This window comes from Budorcas taxicolor, chromosome 20 (assembly GCF_023091745.1).
Source record: "Budorcas taxicolor isolate Tak-1 chromosome 20, Takin1.1, whole genome shotgun sequence".
In the NCBI taxonomy this organism is placed as follows: Eukaryota; Metazoa; Chordata; class Mammalia; order Artiodactyla; family Bovidae; genus Budorcas; species Budorcas taxicolor.
The window spans coordinates 65,788,332-65,808,303 of record NC_068929.1 but is presented as its reverse complement, the minus strand read 5'-3'; the positions used below and the strand labels follow the sequence as shown (position 1 = coordinate 65,808,303).

General features: G+C 51.7%; 1 protein-coding gene across 1 annotated transcript; it reads left to right on the top strand.

The window, feature by feature from the left end:
- Positions 1 to 1,438: 1,438 nt before the first annotated feature.
- On the top strand, positions 1,439 to 19,415 carry ROPN1L (rhophilin associated tail protein 1 like). The gene is made up of 5 exons (XM_052659117.1): positions 1,439 to 1,569; positions 7,714 to 7,837; positions 8,974 to 9,135; positions 17,112 to 17,287; positions 19,352 to 19,415. The coding sequence occupies exons 1-5, from the start codon at positions 1,439 to 1,441 to the stop codon at positions 19,413 to 19,415; spliced, it is 657 nt and encodes a 218-aa protein (XP_052515077.1).
- Positions 19,416 to 19,972: the final 557 nt, after the last annotated feature.

Sequence of the window (19,972 nt, the reverse complement as noted above, 5' to 3'; positions counted from 1 at the left end):
GGATAAATTTCTGGAAGACTGCTAAATCACTTTGCCCCATTAACACTTCTCTCTCTCGGTGTATGAAATTCCTTGTTTTCCCATAACGTTAAACAGTACCTATTTTCAGTTTAGCAAGTGCTCTGAATTTGGAATCGTGTGTCTTCACTTAGTAGGTAGGCTTCATTTGCTAAGTTGCCCAGTTGAGGAGTTGTGTTTGGGGCCTGATGCCTCTAGGGAAGGAAGGAGGGCTTGTCGGTGGCCCCTTCTGGAGATAGCTCTGTCTATCGATTTAGCAGGTCTTCATCTTCGTGCCTGGAGGCGGGAAAGGAGAGGTCGGTCTCAGGCCTGTTTCTTCCAGTGTGGGTGTTAAGGGCACCTTGCCGCAGCCAGCCAGGAGCGCCGGAAACTAGGCTTCACACCTTGCACGCTACTCTAGTCAGCATCCACCAGAATGGAACAGTCTCTCCTACCCTCGGACCCCAAAGCTATCGTATCGGGGAAAAAAGTAACTTATTTACTCCCAGACCCAATCAGATCGGCTCAACCCCACCATCTTATTTAGGAAAACAAGTTAAAATCTTTCGGCTGGAAACTGCCACTCTATAAAGTGGCAGGGGCCAGGCTTCCGCAGAGAGGCTCGGGCCGCGGGCACATGTCAGCTCCCAGGACCTCAAAGTCTTCCTTCCACAGAGGCCACGAGGCATCTCGTTCCAAAGCTTCACCGAACCAGCGCAAAAGAAGAGAGGGCCTTTTGCGAATTCGCTTCTCACAGTTGGTAGTGGGAAATCGATCCAAACGTCCTCTTTTTTTAACTGAAATGTTCGGCTCGTGCATCCGTAAACTACCCGTTTATGCAAAGCGGACGCCGAAGCTAGACTGCGCAAGCGCATCGCTCCCCCGCCCCCCTCCAAGCCCCGACCAGCACACGCTGCCAATCCCGGCTCTAGGCGTGTGCGCCTGCGCGACGCCAGAGGGGCGGAGACCGCGCGCGCGTCTCGGTTGCCTGGTTACTGCTGCGCGACAATAACGCCGGGATGCAGCTTCTGGTCTGTTGCTAGGAAGGGCGGTTGGCTCTCATTTTCAGAGGAGCCTGCGGAGGAGCGGTAAGAGCCTGTCTCCGCCGCCCGCGCCTTGGGAAGCCGGCCCCTTGGCCCGCCTCCAAACCCGAGACCCCCCGCCCCTGTCCGCGCCCCACTCCAAACCCAGGGAGACACGGACTGCCTGGCCTGGCCCAATTTAACCCTGGGACCCCGATCTGGTTCCGGATCCGGGACCCCGCCCCCAGCCCCTCGCGTCCCACAGACCGCCGGCCCCGGCCAGGCTCTAAACTCGGGACCTGGGACCCCGGCCCCGGAACCCCTTGGCAGGCGCGTCTCCCGCGCGCCCCAGGCTGACCGATTCGTCCTTTCTCTCCCCCCCTGCCCCCTTCCAGCTTGGTTCTGGTCTGCGGAGAGCGATGCCGCTTCCCGACACCATGTTCTGCGCGCAGCAGATCCACATCCCCCCCGAACTGCCGGACATCCTGAAGCAGTTCACCAAGGCTGCGATCCGCACCCAGCCTGCCGACGTTCTCCAGTGGTCCGCGGGGTAAGCCCCTCTTGGGCCAGCACCTGCAAGAGCCGGCCCGTCGGCATGTCCAGTCGTGCCTAGTGAACCCTCCTACCTGGACCAGTGGTCCAACCCTCAGGACACAGACCGACGGAACTTAGCATTGGTAGCATCTACGCCTAAGTATCTGTCTAGGAAACATCATGCATTATTGACTATGAGACCAGAAATTACTGCACAATGCCCATTTATCTACGGAGTAGTGACACCATTCTTGGAGAATGGTATTTATGCAGGTAGACTGAAATTTATAAAGCAGTAACATGGGATAAAAAGTTTTTGCATTGTGTTATAAAAGTCAAACTATCACAGTCCCTTTATCTTACTTGTGAAATGATTTTACAAAGAGAAATCTTAGGCTTATGTTCCTTGTCATCAGAGAATCCTCCAGGATTAGGTACTTGTTGAGTTTTTTGGAACCAGAGGGACTGGCTTCAGTTAGAGTAAACATCCCAAGAATGCAATAAGGTTAAACTCTGTCCATCGTAGTTCACAGCACAAGAGACTTGACAGTGTCTTGCAGCAAACATTCTAACCATTTCCAAGAACAGATTATCAATACTTTTAAAGTCACAAGTCAACAGACCTTGTGTGTGTGTGTGTGTGTGTGTGTGTACGCGCGTGCGCGTGCACTCAGCCCTGCTCAGTTGTGTCCGACTCTTTGCGACTGTGTGGACTGTAGCCCGCCAGTTTCCTCTGTCCGCGGAATTTTCCAGGAAGAATACTGGGGTGGGTTGCCGTTTCTTCTCCAGGCAGAGATCTCTACCCAGAGATCTAACCCAAGTCTCTTGCGTCCCCTGCATTGGTAGGCGGATTCTTTGCCCCAGCAGACTTTAGGATCATTAAAATAAATCCTGATGCTTTTACAGGAAAGCTCTTTGTCCTTTTGTAGTAAGCAGACTCAGAAACTCAAATCTGTGGTCACAGAATCAGTAGAAATTTAACTTAGGGTTTTTTCGGTTTTTTTTGTTGTTGTTGTTGTTTTTTAGTAATGAGTGTCAAATTTTGCTGAACTTCTCTATAAATTGTATGACCAAAGTGAATTATTACTAGGACGGCTGTAACAGATAACCACCAAATGTGATGGCTTAAAACAACAAACATCTCTGTTCTCACAGTTCTGGAAGCCTAAAGTCCAAAATCAGTTTCACCAGGCTACACTCAAGATATTGCCAGGGCTTTGCTCTCAGCTGGTAAAGAATCTGCCTGCACTGTGGGAGACCTGGGTTCGATCCCTGGGTTGTTGGAAAGATCTCCTGGAGAAGGGAAAGGTTACCTACTCCAGTATTCTGGCCTGGAGAATTCCATGGGGTCGCAAAGAGTCGGATACGACTGAGCGACTTTCACTTTTACTTGCTCTCTCGAGACTCCAGGGAGAATCCGACCCCTCCCCTTGCCTTTTCCAGCTTCTGGACCTGCATTCCTTGTGTTGTTGGGCTCCTGGGCCCTTCCTCCATTGCCAGTGCTGTGGCATTCTCACATGTACCTCTGCCTCCCTCCTCTAGGAACACTTGTGATTGCATTTAGGAACCATCCAGATAGTCCTGGATGGTGTTCCCAGTTCAAAATCCTCTCTCAAACACGTGAGAAAATTTGAGCATGTATTTGCTCAAAATACATGCAAACTCCCTGTTGCCATGCAAAATAAGATCCACAGCTTCCGGGATCAGGGCCAGGGTATCTTTGGGGCCCTCACTGCACCTACCAGACGAGGCTGCTGGTTAACGAGCACTTTACCTCTGACAAATGCTTCTGAAGGATTCTCTCAAGGTTCTTGCCCAAAATTGTGGTCTCTGAGTTTGTTTTTTTTTTTTAATTCATTTTATTTATCTTTTTTTTTCCTTTCTAGTTATGCTGAGTCTTTGCTGCTGTGCACTGGCTTTCCCTGGTTGAGGAGAGCGGAGGTTACTCTCTCGCTGCCGTGCTCGGGCTTCTCACGGGGTGGCTTCTCTCGTTGCAGAGCACAGCCTCCAGGGCGCACAGGCTTCAGCAGCCGCAGCATTGGGCTCAGTAGTTGCGGCTCCTGGGCTGTAGAGTCTGGGCTCAGTGGTGTGGTGCACGGGCTTAGTTGCTCTGTGGCATGTGGGATCCTCTGGGACCCGGGACTGAACCCATGTCTCCTGCATCAGCAGGCAGATTCCCATCCGTTGGGCCAACAGGGAAGTGGTGGCCTCTGGTTTTAACCATTACTCAAGCCTAAATAAAAGATCACAGCTCTTTCAAAAGAGTTTATTCATACTTAACCAAACCTTCCAAGATTTAATCTTTTTTTCTTCTTCTTGGAACGTTATATTTGGTAACACTGTAGAGGCAGCTCTTTTAAGCTTCACTTTAATTGAAAAGGCTTAATCAAGAACCTTCTGAATGTTCCATGCTGCTAATTTCGTTTTTAAGAACAATTTTGGAGTTGAGGAGAAAAAGCAGGCATTGTTCACGTGTCTCCGCTCACTCAGATAAGAATCTGTTAGGCAGAGATGTTGTTCAGGAGAACGTAAAGTGGTCTTTGAAAGATTTTGTAGCGATTGGGGTTAAGACAAGGCAGGAGGGGAAATAGCCTGTGACACAAGGACCACGATAGGAAGGAAACGCAACGAGAAACCAAGCAGGGAGCCAGGATGCGCTAGCTAGCTAGCAGGCACTCACGGGAGGGTTCTTGTCAGACGAGGTTGTCAGGAGGCAAGGGTGGTCCAGCCTGGCTGGACCTTATTATGTCATTGAGCCCTAAAAGCTTTTGCTCACGTGCACCTTCTGTGCATGTGACATAAATTGGCCTGGCCACTCAAGCAGGCCTCCTCCACCCTGGCTCTGATGATGCTTTGACTATACAGACCTTTGTCAGCAAAATGATGCTTTTTAATACACTGTCTAGGTTGGTCATAGCTTTTCTTCCAAGGAGCAAGCATCTTTTAATTTCTTGGCTGCAGTCACCGAAAGCTCTTTGGGGGCGTGTGAGGCTGTCCTGTGCATTGTAGGGTCCTTAGCAGCCTGTTGACCTGCACCCACCAGGTGCCAGTAATACCAGTCAGCCCTGGTTGTGAAAACCAACGGTGCCTCCAGGCACTGCCTGTGCCTTCTTGGGGAGGGGGCACTGCTCTAGAGGCTGCCCTGAGCCTGGGGCCTGCTCTGATGCTGATGAGGAATAGTCTGGGTTGTTGTTGTTCAGTCGCTCAGTCGTGTCCGACTCTGCAACCCCATGGTCTATAGCACGCTAGGCCTCCCTATCCATCACCAACTCCCAGAGCTTGCTCAAACTCATGTCCATCAAGTCAGTGATGCCATCCAACCATCTCATCCTCTGTCGTCCCCTTCTCCTGCCCTCAATCTTTCCCAGCATCAGGGTATTTTCCAATGAGTCAGCTCTTTGCATCAGGTGGCCAAAGTATTGGCATTTCAGCTTAAGCATCAGTCCTTCCAATGAATATTCAGGATTGATCCCCTTTAGGATGGCCTGGTTGGATCTCCTTGCAGTCCAAGGGACTCTCAGGAGTCTTCTCCAGAACCACAATTCAAAAGCATCAGTTCTTTGGTGCTCAGCCTTCTTTATGGTCCAACTCTCTCATCCGTACATGACCATTGGAAAACCCATAGTTTTGACTATACAGACCTTAGTCAGCAAACTGATGATTTTTAATATGCTGTCTAGGTTGGTCATAGCTTTTCTTCCAAGGAGCAAGCGTCTTTTAATTTCTTGGTTGTAGTCACTATCCACAGTGATTTTGGAGCCCCTCAAAATGAAGTCTGTCATTGTTTCCATTGTTCCCCCATCTATTTGCCATGAAGTGACGGGACCAGATGCCATGATCTTAGTTTTTTGAATGTTGAGTTTTAAGGCAACTTTTTCACTCTCTATTTTCGCTTTCATCAGAAGGCTCTTTAGTTCTTCTTCACTTTCTGCCATAAGGGTGGTGTCATCTGCATATCTGAGGCTACTGATATTTCTCCCTACAGTCTTGATTCCAGCTTGTGCTTCATCCAGCCCAGCATTTTTCATGATGTGCTCTGCATATAAGTTAAATAAGCAGGGTGACAATAGATGAAAACCCCAGTTAGGATTAACATGGTCACATGAAGCCCCCTTCCCCCAGCCTGGCCCTTTAGGGCTTCCGATCTACATTTGTCTAACTCAGGCTACCTGCCTTTTTAACTTTCTCTCAAACCATCAAGTTAACGAAATGTGACTGTATTTGTCCTAAAAGCATGAAAACAAAATTGAATTTGAGGGGTGGAGAGAGAAAAAGGGTGTGAGATATAAAATTCCTTTTAGTCTGTTGAATGTCTTTTTACCTACACTTTGTTACATGTTCTGAGATGTTTCTAAGTATTCATCTATCTAAAAATTTTTTATTGGAGTAGAGTTTATTTACAGTGCTTTTCTAGTTTCGAGTGTATAGAAAAGTGACTCAGTTACATATATATCCATTTTTTTAAAGGTCCTTCACCCATATGTATGTACGTGTATGTATTAGTTGCTCTGCTGCTGCTAAGTTGCTGCAGTCATGTCCGACTCCGTGTGACCCCAGAGACGGCAGCCCACCAGGCTCCCCCGTCCCTGGGATTCTCCAGGCAAGAACGCTGGAGTGGGTTGCCATTGCCTTCTCCAATGCATGAAAGTGAAAAGTGAAAGTGAAGTCATTCGGTTGCTACCCCTTGGACTGCAGCCCACCAGGCTCCTCCGTCCATGGGATTTTCCAGGCAAGAGTACTGGAGTGGGGTGCCCTTGCCTTCTCTGATTAGTCGCTCAGTTGTGTCCAATTCTTTGCGACCCATGGACTGTATATAGCCTGCCAGCTTTCTCTGTCCATGGAATTTTCCAGGCAAGAATGCTGTTGTAGGTAGCCATTCCCTTCTCCACAGGATCTTCCCAACCCAGGGATCGAATCCAGGTCTTCTGCATTGCAGGCAGATTCTTTATCGTCTGAGCTACCTGGGAAGCACCCTTTACCCCTATAGGTTATTAGAGAATACTGAGTAGAGTTCCCTGCGCTATACAGTAGGTCCTTGTTACATATATTTTTATATAGTAGTGGGTGTATGTCAGTCTCCCAGTTTATCCCTTCTCTCCACATCTCCCCTTGGGTAACCAGAGTTTTTCATATCTTTTATATTATTTCCTGTGACCCTGGATGGTTTCGTGTTTTGTTTTCCTGGATATGTCATTTCTTTGATGGTGGGAGAGTGATGTGGGCAGCAAATGTCATTATTTCAGGAACCGGTCTCCACTGACATGCGTTTTGCAGAGACCCCACGTGGCACCCTTCTCCCTCCCGCAAGAAACCCGATGTACACCCCCTCCTGAGTTGTTGCCCCAAACTGTCTCCATGCCTGCTTGTTCCCAGAATTAGCAGCCATGTCCATGTCCTAGAAAGGAACAATTAAGGGGAAAAAAAGTACCAAGCAGGAAAAGTGAAGGGTAGGGAATGTCGGCACCTGACTCAGCCAGTCAGGTGACTTCGCTGCTCCAGGGGGTTTCCCAGACCTGCATAGGCAGAGATGCTTGAAATCCTGCCTCTCAAAATGTGGCAGGGCCAAGTCTGCAACTCTCCAAGTGGCATGACCTTGCACGCGACCTTGCACTCGGGTTCATGTGGGGCCCTGACCTCCACCTCCTCTGGCAGCGTCTCTGGACCTGGATGGATGTTTGCTTGATAAAAGTAGCACGTGTTAGTGGAGACCCCCAGGCGTGCCAGACGAGGGGTCCCTGAGTCTGGAGCTGCCATTGTCCCCATTGTGTAGACAGGGAAACTGAGGCACAGGAGAAGGTGAAGTCCAAGAGCTGAGTGGAGGAGCCAGGAGGGGAGCCTGGGCCGGGGGCCCCAGCCCGGTCCTCCCTCGTCACGGCCTCCCTCTGGGGTCGGTGATGAAAGTGCCTGAATTTGAGGGCTGCTTGTGTGTCAATGAATCCGCCTGCCAACGCAGGAGACGTGGGTTCAATCCCTGGGTTGGGAAGATCCACTGGAGAAGGAAGTGGCAATCCACCCCAGTATTCTTGCCTGGAGAATCCCACAGACAGAGGAGCCTGGAGGGCTACAGTTCGTGGGGTTGCAAAGAGTCGGACACGACTGAACGATTGAACAACAACAGCATGTGTCGATGAAGCTTCAGAGATGTCTATTGTTGTTTCAGGTATTTTTCGGCTTTGTCAAGAGGAGATCCACTGCCCGTGAAGGACAGAATTGAAATGCCCATGGCCACTCAGAAAACAGACACAGGCCTGACTCAAGGACTCCTTAAAGTTTTGCACAAGCAGGTATCAGAGTCTGTGATCGGTCAGCTGAGCTTGAGATAAAGCTGCAGGACCTCCACGGTCATCCATCCACAGCCCTGTGCCCCCTTCAGGGAACCTTTGAGATTTAATCAAGGAGGGAATCTTGAATGCAGTGACCTTCCTCTGGTTTAAAGAACCCAAGATCACTGTTCACAATTATATAGACATACACTTTCTATTTTTAAGTACTTGCATTAAGATGCAAGAGGCTATTGGACTGTAATGAAAGGTTTGAAAATATGGAATTTCAGACTTGGGGGTTGCAAGATCCTTTTTGAAATATGAGTTTATAAAAACTATGCTAAACATGATAAGCTGCCACCTTCTTCATCTGAAGGGGTATCTGGTTTCCAGCCCTCCTGAAAGCCCTTGAGACCCACTAGCTCACTTAGAGAGTTCATAGAAAGTGTGTTTTATCGGAATGATTGGGCTGTATTGCCAAAACAGATCAGTGGTAGAGCCCTGAGTTTTAAAGTGGCTTGTCCCCATTATGTGTTCCTGACCAGGGTGCTGACTTCTATACACGGAATTCTCCCATGGCTTTCTCGCTTAAGGGAAAATGAATAACCACTGAAAGAGAGAGGTAGTCTGGGGAAAGACACGCGAAAATTGCTCAAAGCTCTTCCACACAGAATACTGCCAGCAGATCACAGAAGTCACCCATTTTCATCAAGTTGTCTTAAAATAGTAGAAGGAATACATGTATTTTCTGGGTTAAAATTTCTCCCATTTAACTGTCAGCATGATGTGGAGTTGGATTTCGTTTGGTCTGTGGAAGTTTATTTGTGTTGTGAAGTGTTGCTCCTCATGTCTGTGTGCTCATTTCATTAAGTCATAACATTATGCCATGTTCGCTTCACAGTCATTTTTTCTCTCAAGAAGTAACTTGTTGCCAGTCTAGTTCCCAGTACCACCCGCCCCCCGCTTCCCTGCTCATGTAGCCCAGCTCCCACGACACACACACATACACCGCCCCCCCACCTCCCCTAGTGGTGGGCTAATGGTGAAGTTCATCTTTGAATGGGGATGGGTACTCTATTTAAGCCTTTGCAAGCATTATGTGATTTCTTAGGTCCTCATCTTAACATCGATTATGTCATGCTGTGCTTTCCAAATAGTGTAGCCACAAGGAGTATGTGGACTTAGCAGATCTTGAGCAGAAATGGAAAAATTTGTGCCTGCCTATAGAAAAATTCAAAGCTCTCCTGCAGCTGGATCCTTGCGAAGACAAAATCGAGTGGATAAAATTTTTAGCACTTGGATGCAGCATGCTTGGTGGGGTACGTACTTACAAATAGCCTGTAAATAATTCTGAGTGATCATAGGCCTGCTGTCCAAATAATTTAGCTGTTTCAGTAACTGTAAGAACACTCTCATCACTTTAGTAACGCTCATGATTTTAGTCATTTTGTCTTAGGCAGTTTTTTTCAGATGCTTACTATATTTTAGGCTTGTAGTTATTTAACTTACAGAAGTTAAATACTTATGAGTACCTCAGTGTAAAAGATGTTAACAGTAGATAAAACATGTAGATACCGTAAAAATGTGTTCAGAGTTTAGAAGAGAATGCATCAATGACTTTTATTAAACTATATATCATTTGACAAATTGACAGGTTTCCCTCTTGTGCAAAAAGAAATAAATTATCTTCTATTTTAGTTAAAATCAATTATTAGTCACCTACAGCAGTTAAAATCGATTATTAGTAATTTAAAGCAGATACCTTGCTGATGTTAAGAAGTATAACCCATACAGGTTTAGGACTGAAGACACAGACATCCCTCCAGTCTGTGAACTGAGAACGGCGGTGGGTGTGGTGGGGAGGGGCTGGAAGTCAAGAGCCTATCTTCAGCTCTAGAATTTGAGTCGCCGCGTGAGACCCAGGCCTCAAGTCCACTTTCAGTGTGTGAAGAAAAGGACTGAGAAAAGAGCCAGCTCCTTTTACTGCCGAGACCAGGTGTGCAACCCCGTCCCTTCAGTCTTTGGACCCCAGAGAACATCTTTGTGCTCCCTCCCAAATCAGGAGAATCGGGCACCAATCCTTAGTCCTTGCTTCATGGGGCACCCTCATTTTGGGTCCCTGCACAAGCCTCCATGATTCCGTTTTAACTCTCTAGCAGTACTTTGTCTGACACTACCTCACAGGGCCACTGACAGCTAACTGCCTGCAGCTAACCTTCCATCCTATCCCCGCACTGCCCTCCACGTCAAGCATCGGCTGCCCTGAGCTCCTGCTTCCCGTTGAGCGCCTGTGGACCCTCAAGAAATACTTGATATAATTTTAGCTGGTTTCAGCTTTATGTTGTCACTAATCTTCTGGAACTTTTCTTTGATTCCAAATTAGATTTCTCTTTGTTCATCTGCCTGGCTACAGATGCTATGGTTCATTCACCTCCCTCTGCTGTGCAGTGCCCTCTCTGCGAGTATCGCACACTTTACCACCTCTGTTCATGGCCCCAGTGAGAAACTCGGAAACCCCAAAAAAGCCGGGAGTCAGGCTGGCTGCTCCCTTTCGTGGTGTCCCTGCCCACAGGTGGCGTTTCCCTCCAGCCCTGGGCTGGACAACCCAGACCCTGTTGCCACCTGTCTCTGGGCTCTGAGGCCACTGAGGAGAATCGCAGCGGGGTGTCACTGAGAAGGACAAAGATGCATTTAGTTACTGGAGGAAATTTTATGTGGCTTTGTTCATCCGGAGCTCCAGGAAAGGGAGATTTTAATAACACAAAATGAATACCTAATATTTGATTTGATGGTTTATTCCTCTAAACTTGGTTTATGAGGCTTAGATTTTTATAAAGATGGGAAATCAGAATATTTCCTCTTTGGGGGATCCATCTTTGTAAGTGCTCCCTCCCAAATCAGGAGAATCGGGCGCCAGATTTCAAACCAGACCAGCTTGTGTTCCGCAAGAGGAGGCCTCATAGCCGTGTGTAGGGCGTGACGCTAGATGGAGACATTTGTTAAGGATGGGGCTTCCCTTCCAGACTGAAGCCTGGGCAAGTGACAGGGAAAGAGCACACTCACTTCTCTTTTCTTCCCGGAACGTGTCGCTCAGCCCATCAGCCCGTGGGGGTCCAGCACTGGCCCCTGACTAAGCCGCCTGGGCCCGGACTGGGCCGTTGACTCTCTCCTATTTCTCTGTGGGGAGCCAACCCTGGGGAGGGGGTTCAGGTGTGAAAGTCCCCTGCTCCTCTGCCAGGCAGAGTTCAGAGCCTGGGGTGCCCACTCCGTCCTGGCCTACCGCCCCGAAAAAAAACCCAGGGCAGGGCTAGCTGTGGGTCCACTGGGGCCGTGATAGGCCAGGCCCAAGGGGACATGTGCTCTGTTGACCCACCGGTGCCCATGTTGGCAGGACAGCTTGGAGACGTCCCAAAAGCCCGGCGATATGACTTCCAGGAGACGGCTCTTCAGGCAGATTGGCACCTTAGCACTTGTCTTTATGCTTAGAAGAAGGAAACGTTCAGAAAGGAGCCAGTGAAGAACTGAAGCGGGATGAGAAGGAGGAATTTCTCATGGATGACTGCGGTCCACTTCTCCACACACTGGACTGCCGTGAAGCTGGAATCTGGTCACTGTGCCTCGCTGAGATGCAGCGACTCCAGCTGCCCCACCCGCGGTGTCTCGTGGCTTGTGGCTTTTCAGGATCTCTTTGGAGTCTCTCTAGTTGGATGGGTTGAGTCCTCTGCAAAGACTGGAACCTTCTCTGAGATTTCCGAGCCATATGTCTCATTCCTTCCATGGATGTCTGTCGATTGCAGCTCGGTGTGGGCTTTGCTCTGAGTGCCGGGGGATCTCGACACCCCATGGGCGACATCTGGTATATCCTCTGAGCCCCAAGTGCTGCTCTGGTTCTTGAGTGGAAGCTTCAGATGCGACTGGGGGCAGGGCACGGGAGCAAGAGCATCAGGGGCCTCTGCCTCAGGAACCTTGGCCGTGGGCAGAAGGCCTGTCTCCCAAGGTGCATGATCGCTGGGTGAGATGACCACAAGTCTGCGTTGTGATCTTCACCTAACGTTTCTGCTGCCCCATCAATGTCCTAAGAAGCAGATCAACATTTTTCATCTGTTTTTTTTTTTAAGTATGGAGATCTTTTTTATAACATGAAAAAGTTGAAAGTGGACCATAAGGAAGACTGAGCACTGAAGAATCGATGCTTTCAAACTTGTGGTGCTGGAGAAGACTCTTAAGAGTCCCTTGGACAGCAAGGAGATCAGAGCAGTCCACCCTAAAGGAAATCAGTCCTGAATATTCGTTGCAAGGACTGATGCTGAAGCTGAAACTCCAATACTTGGCCATCTGATGTGAAGAACTGACTCACTGGAAAAGACCCTGGGAAAGATTGAAGGCAGGAGGAGAAGGGGATGACAGAGAATGAGATGGTTGGATGGCATCACCGATTTGATGGGCATGAGTTTGAGTAGGCTCTGGGAGGTGATGGACAGGGAGGCCTGGCGTGCTGCAGTCCACGAGGTTGCAAAGAGTCGGACACGACTGAGCAACTGGACAACAGCAGCAAAACAGTTGTGGACCAAGTCCACCTTCCCACCCACCCCTCGGTGCCAAGCTGCTCCCCCAGCTGTGGCTCATCTTTGAAAAGCTTTTGAACTTCCTCATTCACGGGAATGTCCCTCCATGTGTACAGCTGCAAATATACGTGTGTCATCTGGACGTATTGCTTACGTATGGCCGTTATTTCCAGTGTTCTCACCAGGTGTGGGAATGTTTGGAGCCCTTGTCTGTTTTCTCTTTAATCCTCCAAGCAGCCCTCTGAGGAAAGCCCTGATCTCGGAACCCGTGGGCTGGAGGGCTGAGTGGAGCGGAGGGCAGGGGGAGGCAGCGGGGTGGGATTTGAACTCAGACCATGGGCTCCAGAGCCGCCGCTCCTGGTGGGCACGGGGGGTGGGATCCCTGTGATGACTCTGTAGCCCAGGCAGTGTGCCGCCCACAGGCTGGGACACGCCCCAGAGAGTGCCAACTCCTTGGCCTTCCCTTCGATACCACTTTATACCCTTAAAGCGAAAAGAAGAAAGAAAGTGAAGTCGCTCAGTCATGTCTGACTCTTTGCGACCCCATGGACTGTAGCCCACGAGGCTCCTCCATCCATGGAATTCTCCTGGTGAGAGTACTAGAATGCGTTGCCATTTCCTTCTCCAGGGGATCTCCCCGACCCAGGGATTGAACCTGGGTCTCCTGCGTTGCAGGCAGATGTTTTACTGTCTGAGCCGCCTGGGAAGCCCTGTCCTAAGGTGATCCGCTCCCTAAAACACTGTGTGCCAGCCTGCCGACCGCGCTCACCCTGGAGGCCTCAGACCCCCATCCCACCCAGCTGCGGGCCGCCCGTGGGCTCTGGTGCCTCTGAGCACCGCGGGGCCCTGGGTGCTGGAGGTGGCATCCTCCAGGCTGCGCTCTCCCCTGGTTCAGGTTCCCAGTGGGGCCTCGCGAGCGAGCTCGTCCGGAGATGCTCACCTGTGAGCCTCAGGCTGCAGGCTCACGTACTAACTGCCTCCCAGCTAGAAGACAGCTGCCCCTGCCCACCACACCCCGGCTGTGCGTCCGCTTTGTGGGGCCGGGGGCAGTGGGGTCAGCGGATGCTGAGCATGCTGGTCCCTCCGTCCCTCCAGCCCGAGGCACTGGCTTCACTCACATCCGAGAATGTGGCACTAGCCACGAGCCCCAGGCACGCGCTTGTAAATGAGGAAGCTTGTGAGGAAAGGAAGTGAAACGGGGCGAGGGTGGCGCTTCTTTAAAAATGAGACCTGGGGGTCAGTGCCACTGCCCAACCTCGAGTCGGGTGTCCCCCCCAGAGCTCCGGCCACAGGGCGGGAGCGAGTGCCCCGCACTGTGTCCTGTGTTCAAAGGGTCAGGCAGAGCGTGGTCCACGTTGTTCATTCCCTGCAGCTAAAAGGGACCCACCGGGGGCGATAAGGTGGCTCGTGGTGTCGTCAGGACAGCAGCTGCAGTGCGGAGACTGGAAGGGCCCACAGGACCAGCGCTGCACGTGCTCGGGAGGCCAGGTCTCTCCTGCGTCTCCACTCGCATCTGAGATGAGGCCTCGGCATGCCTGGGCTTCCCTGGCGGCTCAGACGGTAAAGTCTCCACCTGCCAACGCAGAAGATGTTAGAGACACAGGTTTGATCCCTGGGTCAGGATGATGCTCTGGAGGAGGGAACTGGCAGCTCACTCCAATATTCTTGCCTGGAGAATCTCATGGACAGAGGAGACTGGAGGGCTACGGTCCCTGGGATCACGAAGAGTCGGACACGACTGAGCAACTGACACTTTCAGGCGTGCACACTGCAACGGCGTGCACTGCAGCCGCCGCCTCCTGGACCAACCACCAGCAAGAGAATAACAAGCAGCGGGTTAGTGGGGCTACTGCCCAGAAGATGAGTCCTTGTAGCTGGTGAGCAAGTAGCCTTAGGACCCACGACCCTTAGGGTGAGAGAGCTGTTGTAGGGAACAGAGTTCCCAAGCCAAGCAAGTTGACTAATGAGTCCTTGTGGACGTAAAAACTGCTGCGAGTCTTTGCGTCGGAGATGTTAGCACCGGTAATGTCATCACATCTTTGCGGGGGGAAGTGATGCCAGCATGTTTGGATGCATTTTTTCCCCTAAAATATCTCTTCCTCGGAAGCGCTGGAGCAGCAGTCATGAAGAAGAGCGTCTGCTCTGGCTCCTTGCCAGCTTCCTCCACCCCTCAGCCCTGCCGTAGGCCCCCAGTCCCGCCTCGATGACTGTCATCCGGTGTGTGGGCTCAAACAGCAGGATCTAACAGAGCAACTAATCTCTGAGACATTTCAAGCAGGGAACCTGTAAAATACACAACTCTGTGTTCACCCAGTCCTCCCTGGGGATGGTCTTTCGGGGAGATGGTGCGTGCGGTGGTCCCTGCAGAAATGAATAAATGAATGCCACCATTTTTTCTAACTAGAGCATCCCCTCGTCCCCAGAGCTGGGCTAACGTCAGGACTGTGGGGTTGTCCGCTCACCCTCCGCATCCCGTCTCAGCAGGGGCCGTCGGTCGGGGTGGGTGTGGACGGTGGTGGTTTGCAGACACCCTGAGTCCCAGCAGCTGGCGGGGGTGGGGGGCAGTGTGCGCCCGTGGTCCAGGCTCACCCCTAGCCAGTGTGTGTCACCCTCTGCCAGCTGCTCCCCGAGCCAGTCCAGAGGGGGGATGTGCTGGTCAGGGCTGGGCTTGGGATGCTGACTGCTGAATTCCTGTCCCAGCTGGCTTACCTGGTTGAGTGACCCGGCCTCTCGGCCCCCTTGACCCCCATCTCGCACAGTCTCCATGAGGAGTGAGTGAGATGCCCAGTCCATCTCTCGGGGTTCCTGCTGTGTGGCGATGCCGGGCCGTTAGCACTTTCTGGGCAGGAACCTCATTTCGGTGCCCCTGCCTTGCTCCTCCCACTGTGGGAAGCACCGCTGGTTTCTCTCTGATGTTCACTGTGAGAGCCTGGTCCATCCCCTGGCGGTTGACGAAGCTGGTGTATAGAAAGAGGACCTCAGGGAGGCCTTCTATTAGGGCCTGTTTCAGCAGCCTGTCAGAGCCCGGGGTGTGGGGGCAGGGCTCCGGCTAGCAACTGGCCAGAGGCGGGCCCCCTCGAGGTCTTACAGCGTCAGAAAGTGAGTTCTGCCCACCCCCTTGGGAGGCTGGCAGTGAGTCCCCCAGTAGTCAAGGCTCTGGGTGAGAACCAGATCTCTGCCGCCACCCGCGACTGGTGCCTCAGAGGAGCCGGCTGGCTGGGTGGCGGCCGGATAATGACTGTGTTTAAGGCCTGGCCCCGGCCCTCTGCGTGTCCCTGAGCCGTGGGACTCGCTTCCACGCGGCTGCTGCTCTGATCCATTTGGTCTATCTGTGCCCTCCCCTCCACCTGCTGCCTCGCCCCGACCTTGGGGAGCTATCCTCCGCAGCCAGTGCCCCCCCCGCCCCCCAGTTTTCCTGGCTCTCTCTTCCTCGTGAGCACAGCCCACGTTTCATTCCTTCAGGAGCTGCCCTGGAGGGCTCCGGTCTGTCCCAGAGGCTCGCATCTGCGCTCTATAGGACCCACCGTCACTGTGGCAGCCTTCCATTTCAGCTCCCTGAGGGCAGGACAAGGGCCTCAAATGGCGGCGAAGACACCCCCACCGAGGCTGATTTCCTACCATCTCGCAAAACTGCTGGGGATTTAAGTCCAGTTCAGTCGCTCAGTTGTGTCCAACTGTGCGACGCCATGGACTGCAGCACACCTCCCTGTCCATCATCAACTCCTGGAGCTTACTCAAACTAATATCCATTGAATCAGTGATGCCGTCCAACCATCTCATACTCTGTTGTCCCCTGCTTCTCCCACCTTCCATCTTTCCCAGCATCAGGGTCTTTTCCAAGGAGTCAGTTCTTAACATCAGGTGGCCAAAGTATTGAGTTTCAGCTTCAACATCAGTCCTTCCAATGAATATTCAGGACTGATCTCCTTTAGGATGGACTGATTGGATCTCCTGGCAGTTCAAGGGACTTTCAGGAGTCTTCTCCAGCACCACAGTTCAAAAGCATCAATTTTTTGGCACTCAGCTTTCTTTAGAGTCCAACTCTCACATCCATACATGACTACTGGAAAAACCATAGCCTTGACTAGATGGACTTTCCTGGGGTGTTTGACTTGGGCCAGGGCTCCCCTGACCCTCAACCTCATACCCTGGTGACTAGAAGGGGTCGGATGGAGGAGCGTCAGCGTGCTCTGGAATGTTCTGGAAGCTTGTGCCACGTGGGGGCGGGGAGGAGTTCTGACTGAAAGTCAAGGATGCCGCGGAAGATGGGGTTGAGGGGGTGTCTGACCCAGGTTCGCTGCTGCCCCCAGCCTGCTCAGGGCCCTGCCAGCCCCACCCCCCCACCACGGGTGGCCCAGTTGGGGACAGTTTGCTCTGTCCCGAGGTAGGTTGTGGGGCCAGAGGGATTTGGTGTGCAAGTTGCCTTGTCCTTGGTCAATAAGATCCAGGCTTCCTCTTGTCTCTTTAAGAATCATTTCCTGTTTAACATGAGAGAGAATCTGGAAATCAAACTCTTTTTTCAGGCCAATTACATCCTGATCGACCCTTTTCTTTTTCTTCCTTGTGGCGATTGTAAATTCCCGGTAGTTCTTAATTTAGACCGCCGAGAACATACTCGGGGGAGAACTTCTGTAGGCTGTACGCAGGTGTCTGTCGGCGGCTGTCTTTGCTGTCCGTCTTAGCACATCGCAGCGTTAACCGTTTCCCCGCCTGCCCTCTGCCGTCTCCAGTCACTGAACACTGCGATGAAGCACCTCTGCGAGATCCTGACCACGGATCCCGAGGGCGGGCCCGCGCGCATCCCTTTCGGGACCTTCTCCTACGTATACCGCTACCTGTCGGAGCTCGACTCGGACATCTCTGCGTCGGACACCGAGGCCTACCTCTCCTCGCTGAAGGAGAGCGCGTAAGTGCACGCGCCGGGGCTCTCGGCTCTCAGACGATCGATCGGGCCTCTGACGGGAGGGAAGGAGCACACGCCGAGCCCCCCAGCCCCGAGGTGTCAGGTGTGGCTCGGTGGCGTGAGGAGGCCGGGCGGGGGCGCCGCTCAGCGCTCAGACTTCACATCCCGCCGGGCCTTCTTAACCACGGGATGTGCGATGGTGTAACACCACGGCGCGTTCAAAAGGAAGAGTTCGTTTCTCGACAATGCAACCCAAAAATGAGTCCCCGCAGGTGGAGGGAGTCCAGACTCCCCGCGTGAGTGAGGAGCAGTGGGACGTGACCCCATGCACCTCGCCCCCCACCTGCCCCCGGTGCTGCCTGGAGGGGCTGTGCCCCACGAGGGAGGAGCCGCCCCCCAGGTGTCGGCTCCGCGCCTCTGCGGGTCTGAAAGGTGATGCTCGCCGGCCTCCGGACAGCGGGGCCGCTCCCCAGGCCCCCAGGCGCCCCTGCCCACAGTCCCCCGAGCCCCCACACCCGCCACCTGGAGCCACAGGACAGGTTTGCGGAGCGCCATGCGTGCCGTGCCGGGACGTAGTGGTGGTGCGCGCACGCGTGTGTGTTTGTGATGGTGATAGATCCCAAGACGGCGAGGCGACGGAGCCGCTGATGGCGGCACTGACCGTGTCAGTCCCGCTGCCCGGCCCGGGAGCCCGCACCCGGCAGGCCCGTCCCCACCTCCCAGGCTTTCGTCCCCTCCCCCCTGCCCTCCCAAACCCATCTGGGGTGCTCCGGAGCTGGCCCCTCCCCTCCGCCCCTAAGGGGAGCCTGGCGCCCCCACAGCCCTCACCTGGAGCCCTCGAAACCCCTTCCTCTCCTCCATCCTTCAGAATCGCATTCCCTACCCCCCCACCCCATCCCCTCCCCCACCCCATCCCCTCCCCCACCCCATCCCCTCCCCCACCCCATCCCCTCCCCCACCCCCGCCACGGGAAGGGGCGAATGGAGTCGCTCCTCACTCAAGCGGGGAGTCAGGACTCCCCCCACCTGCAGGGACCCATTTCTGTGTTTCATTGTTGAGAAACGAACTCTTCCTTTTGAACGCGCCCTGGTTTTTAAACCATTTGACACCCTATGCTTAAGAAGGCCGGTGGCGGGATAACTCGACTCTCTCTGAGTTGCCCGTGGGTTCTGTCTGGCGTTGGCCCCCAGCTCCAAACTCCGATGTCAAGTGCCTACTGGACCTCCCTTCGGGGATGTCTGGTGCACCCCTCAGGCTTAAAACCATCCCAACAGAAATGCATGTTTGCCCAGCCTGAAAGTATAGGTAAAGGGCATTTAACTGCAGGCTGCGAGGTGGGAGTTTATAACCCGGTGTTTACAAAGACAGTAACTGGGATTCTGCCTAAGCAGAGGTTGGGCTCCTGAGGTGGGAGGTCCCTGCACCCAGGAGGGACGTCCACTCTCTATCGCCAGGTGGCTCCAATGGGAGGCTCTTCCTAAGGTGTCGTTCCCCTGGGCCCATAAGAGGTGGTTCCTTTTTATGGTAAAGTATGTTTCAGAACCACTAACTTGTGTTCCTATTACTTTTAAATATGAGCCCTCAAGGCAGTTCTTATGTTCCCACTGACATGGAAAATGAACGTTGTTCCAGTTCAGTATTTTTACATCTAAGATGCTAGTAGAAGTTTACTAACGTTCACATCTTTTAAGAAATAAAACTATCTGTAGATAAGGAGAAAAGTCAAAAGATGTTGTCAGTGCCAAAGTTTGATAGACTTAAGATACTCCTTTGAGCTCTACTCAATCAACTTTTAAAATACTAGAAAGATCCTCTTTATACTAGTGACTTAATTTGAGTTGTCAATAAAAAAAATTTTAAATCTAGTACTAATTTTTTTTCACCTAGAAATATATATGCATTTTTCAGTGTAAGAAAATAGAGTGCTTTATTTTTAGAGGTAATAATTACTGATTTGAGACCACAGTCAATTTTTAAGGTAAAGCTAAATTATGCTATATTGCATAGAAACAGTATGATGTGCAGTAAGAGATTACTAATGGGTGTCTTTGTCTGTTTCCCATTTAGAGCTGCTAGAAAGAATGGTATGATAGGTCTTTCAGATTTCTTCGTTCTAAAGAGGAGAATTTAGAAAGCCTTGAAAAGGAAACTCAGAAGACAGGCCATTAATACAGAGAAGAACACATTTTAATGTCAAAATAGTGCCTTTCAAAACCTTGACACCAAATACAACATGTCATTAACCACATACGTACGTAGTGTGAGTTTTTCTTGTAATGGAACATGACCAATGCATCATGGGGCCCTATTTAGTGATTAAAAGATGCTTGCTCCTTAGAATGAAAGCTATGACTGAACTACACAGCATATTCAAAAGTAGAGACATCACTTTGCTGACAAAGGTCCGTATAGTTAAAGCTATGGTTTTTCTAGCAGTCATGTACAGATGTGAGAGTCGGACCACGAAGAAGACTGAGGACCAAAGAATTGATGCTTTTGCACTGTGGTGTTGGAGAAGACTCTTGAGAGTCCCTTGGACTGCAAGGAGATCCAACCGGTCAATCCTAAAGGAAACTGACTCTGATTATTCACTGGAAGGACTGATGTGAAGCTGAAGCTCCAATACTTTGGCCACCTGATGTGAAGAGACAACTCACTGGAGAAGACCCTGATGCTGAGAAGGGCTTC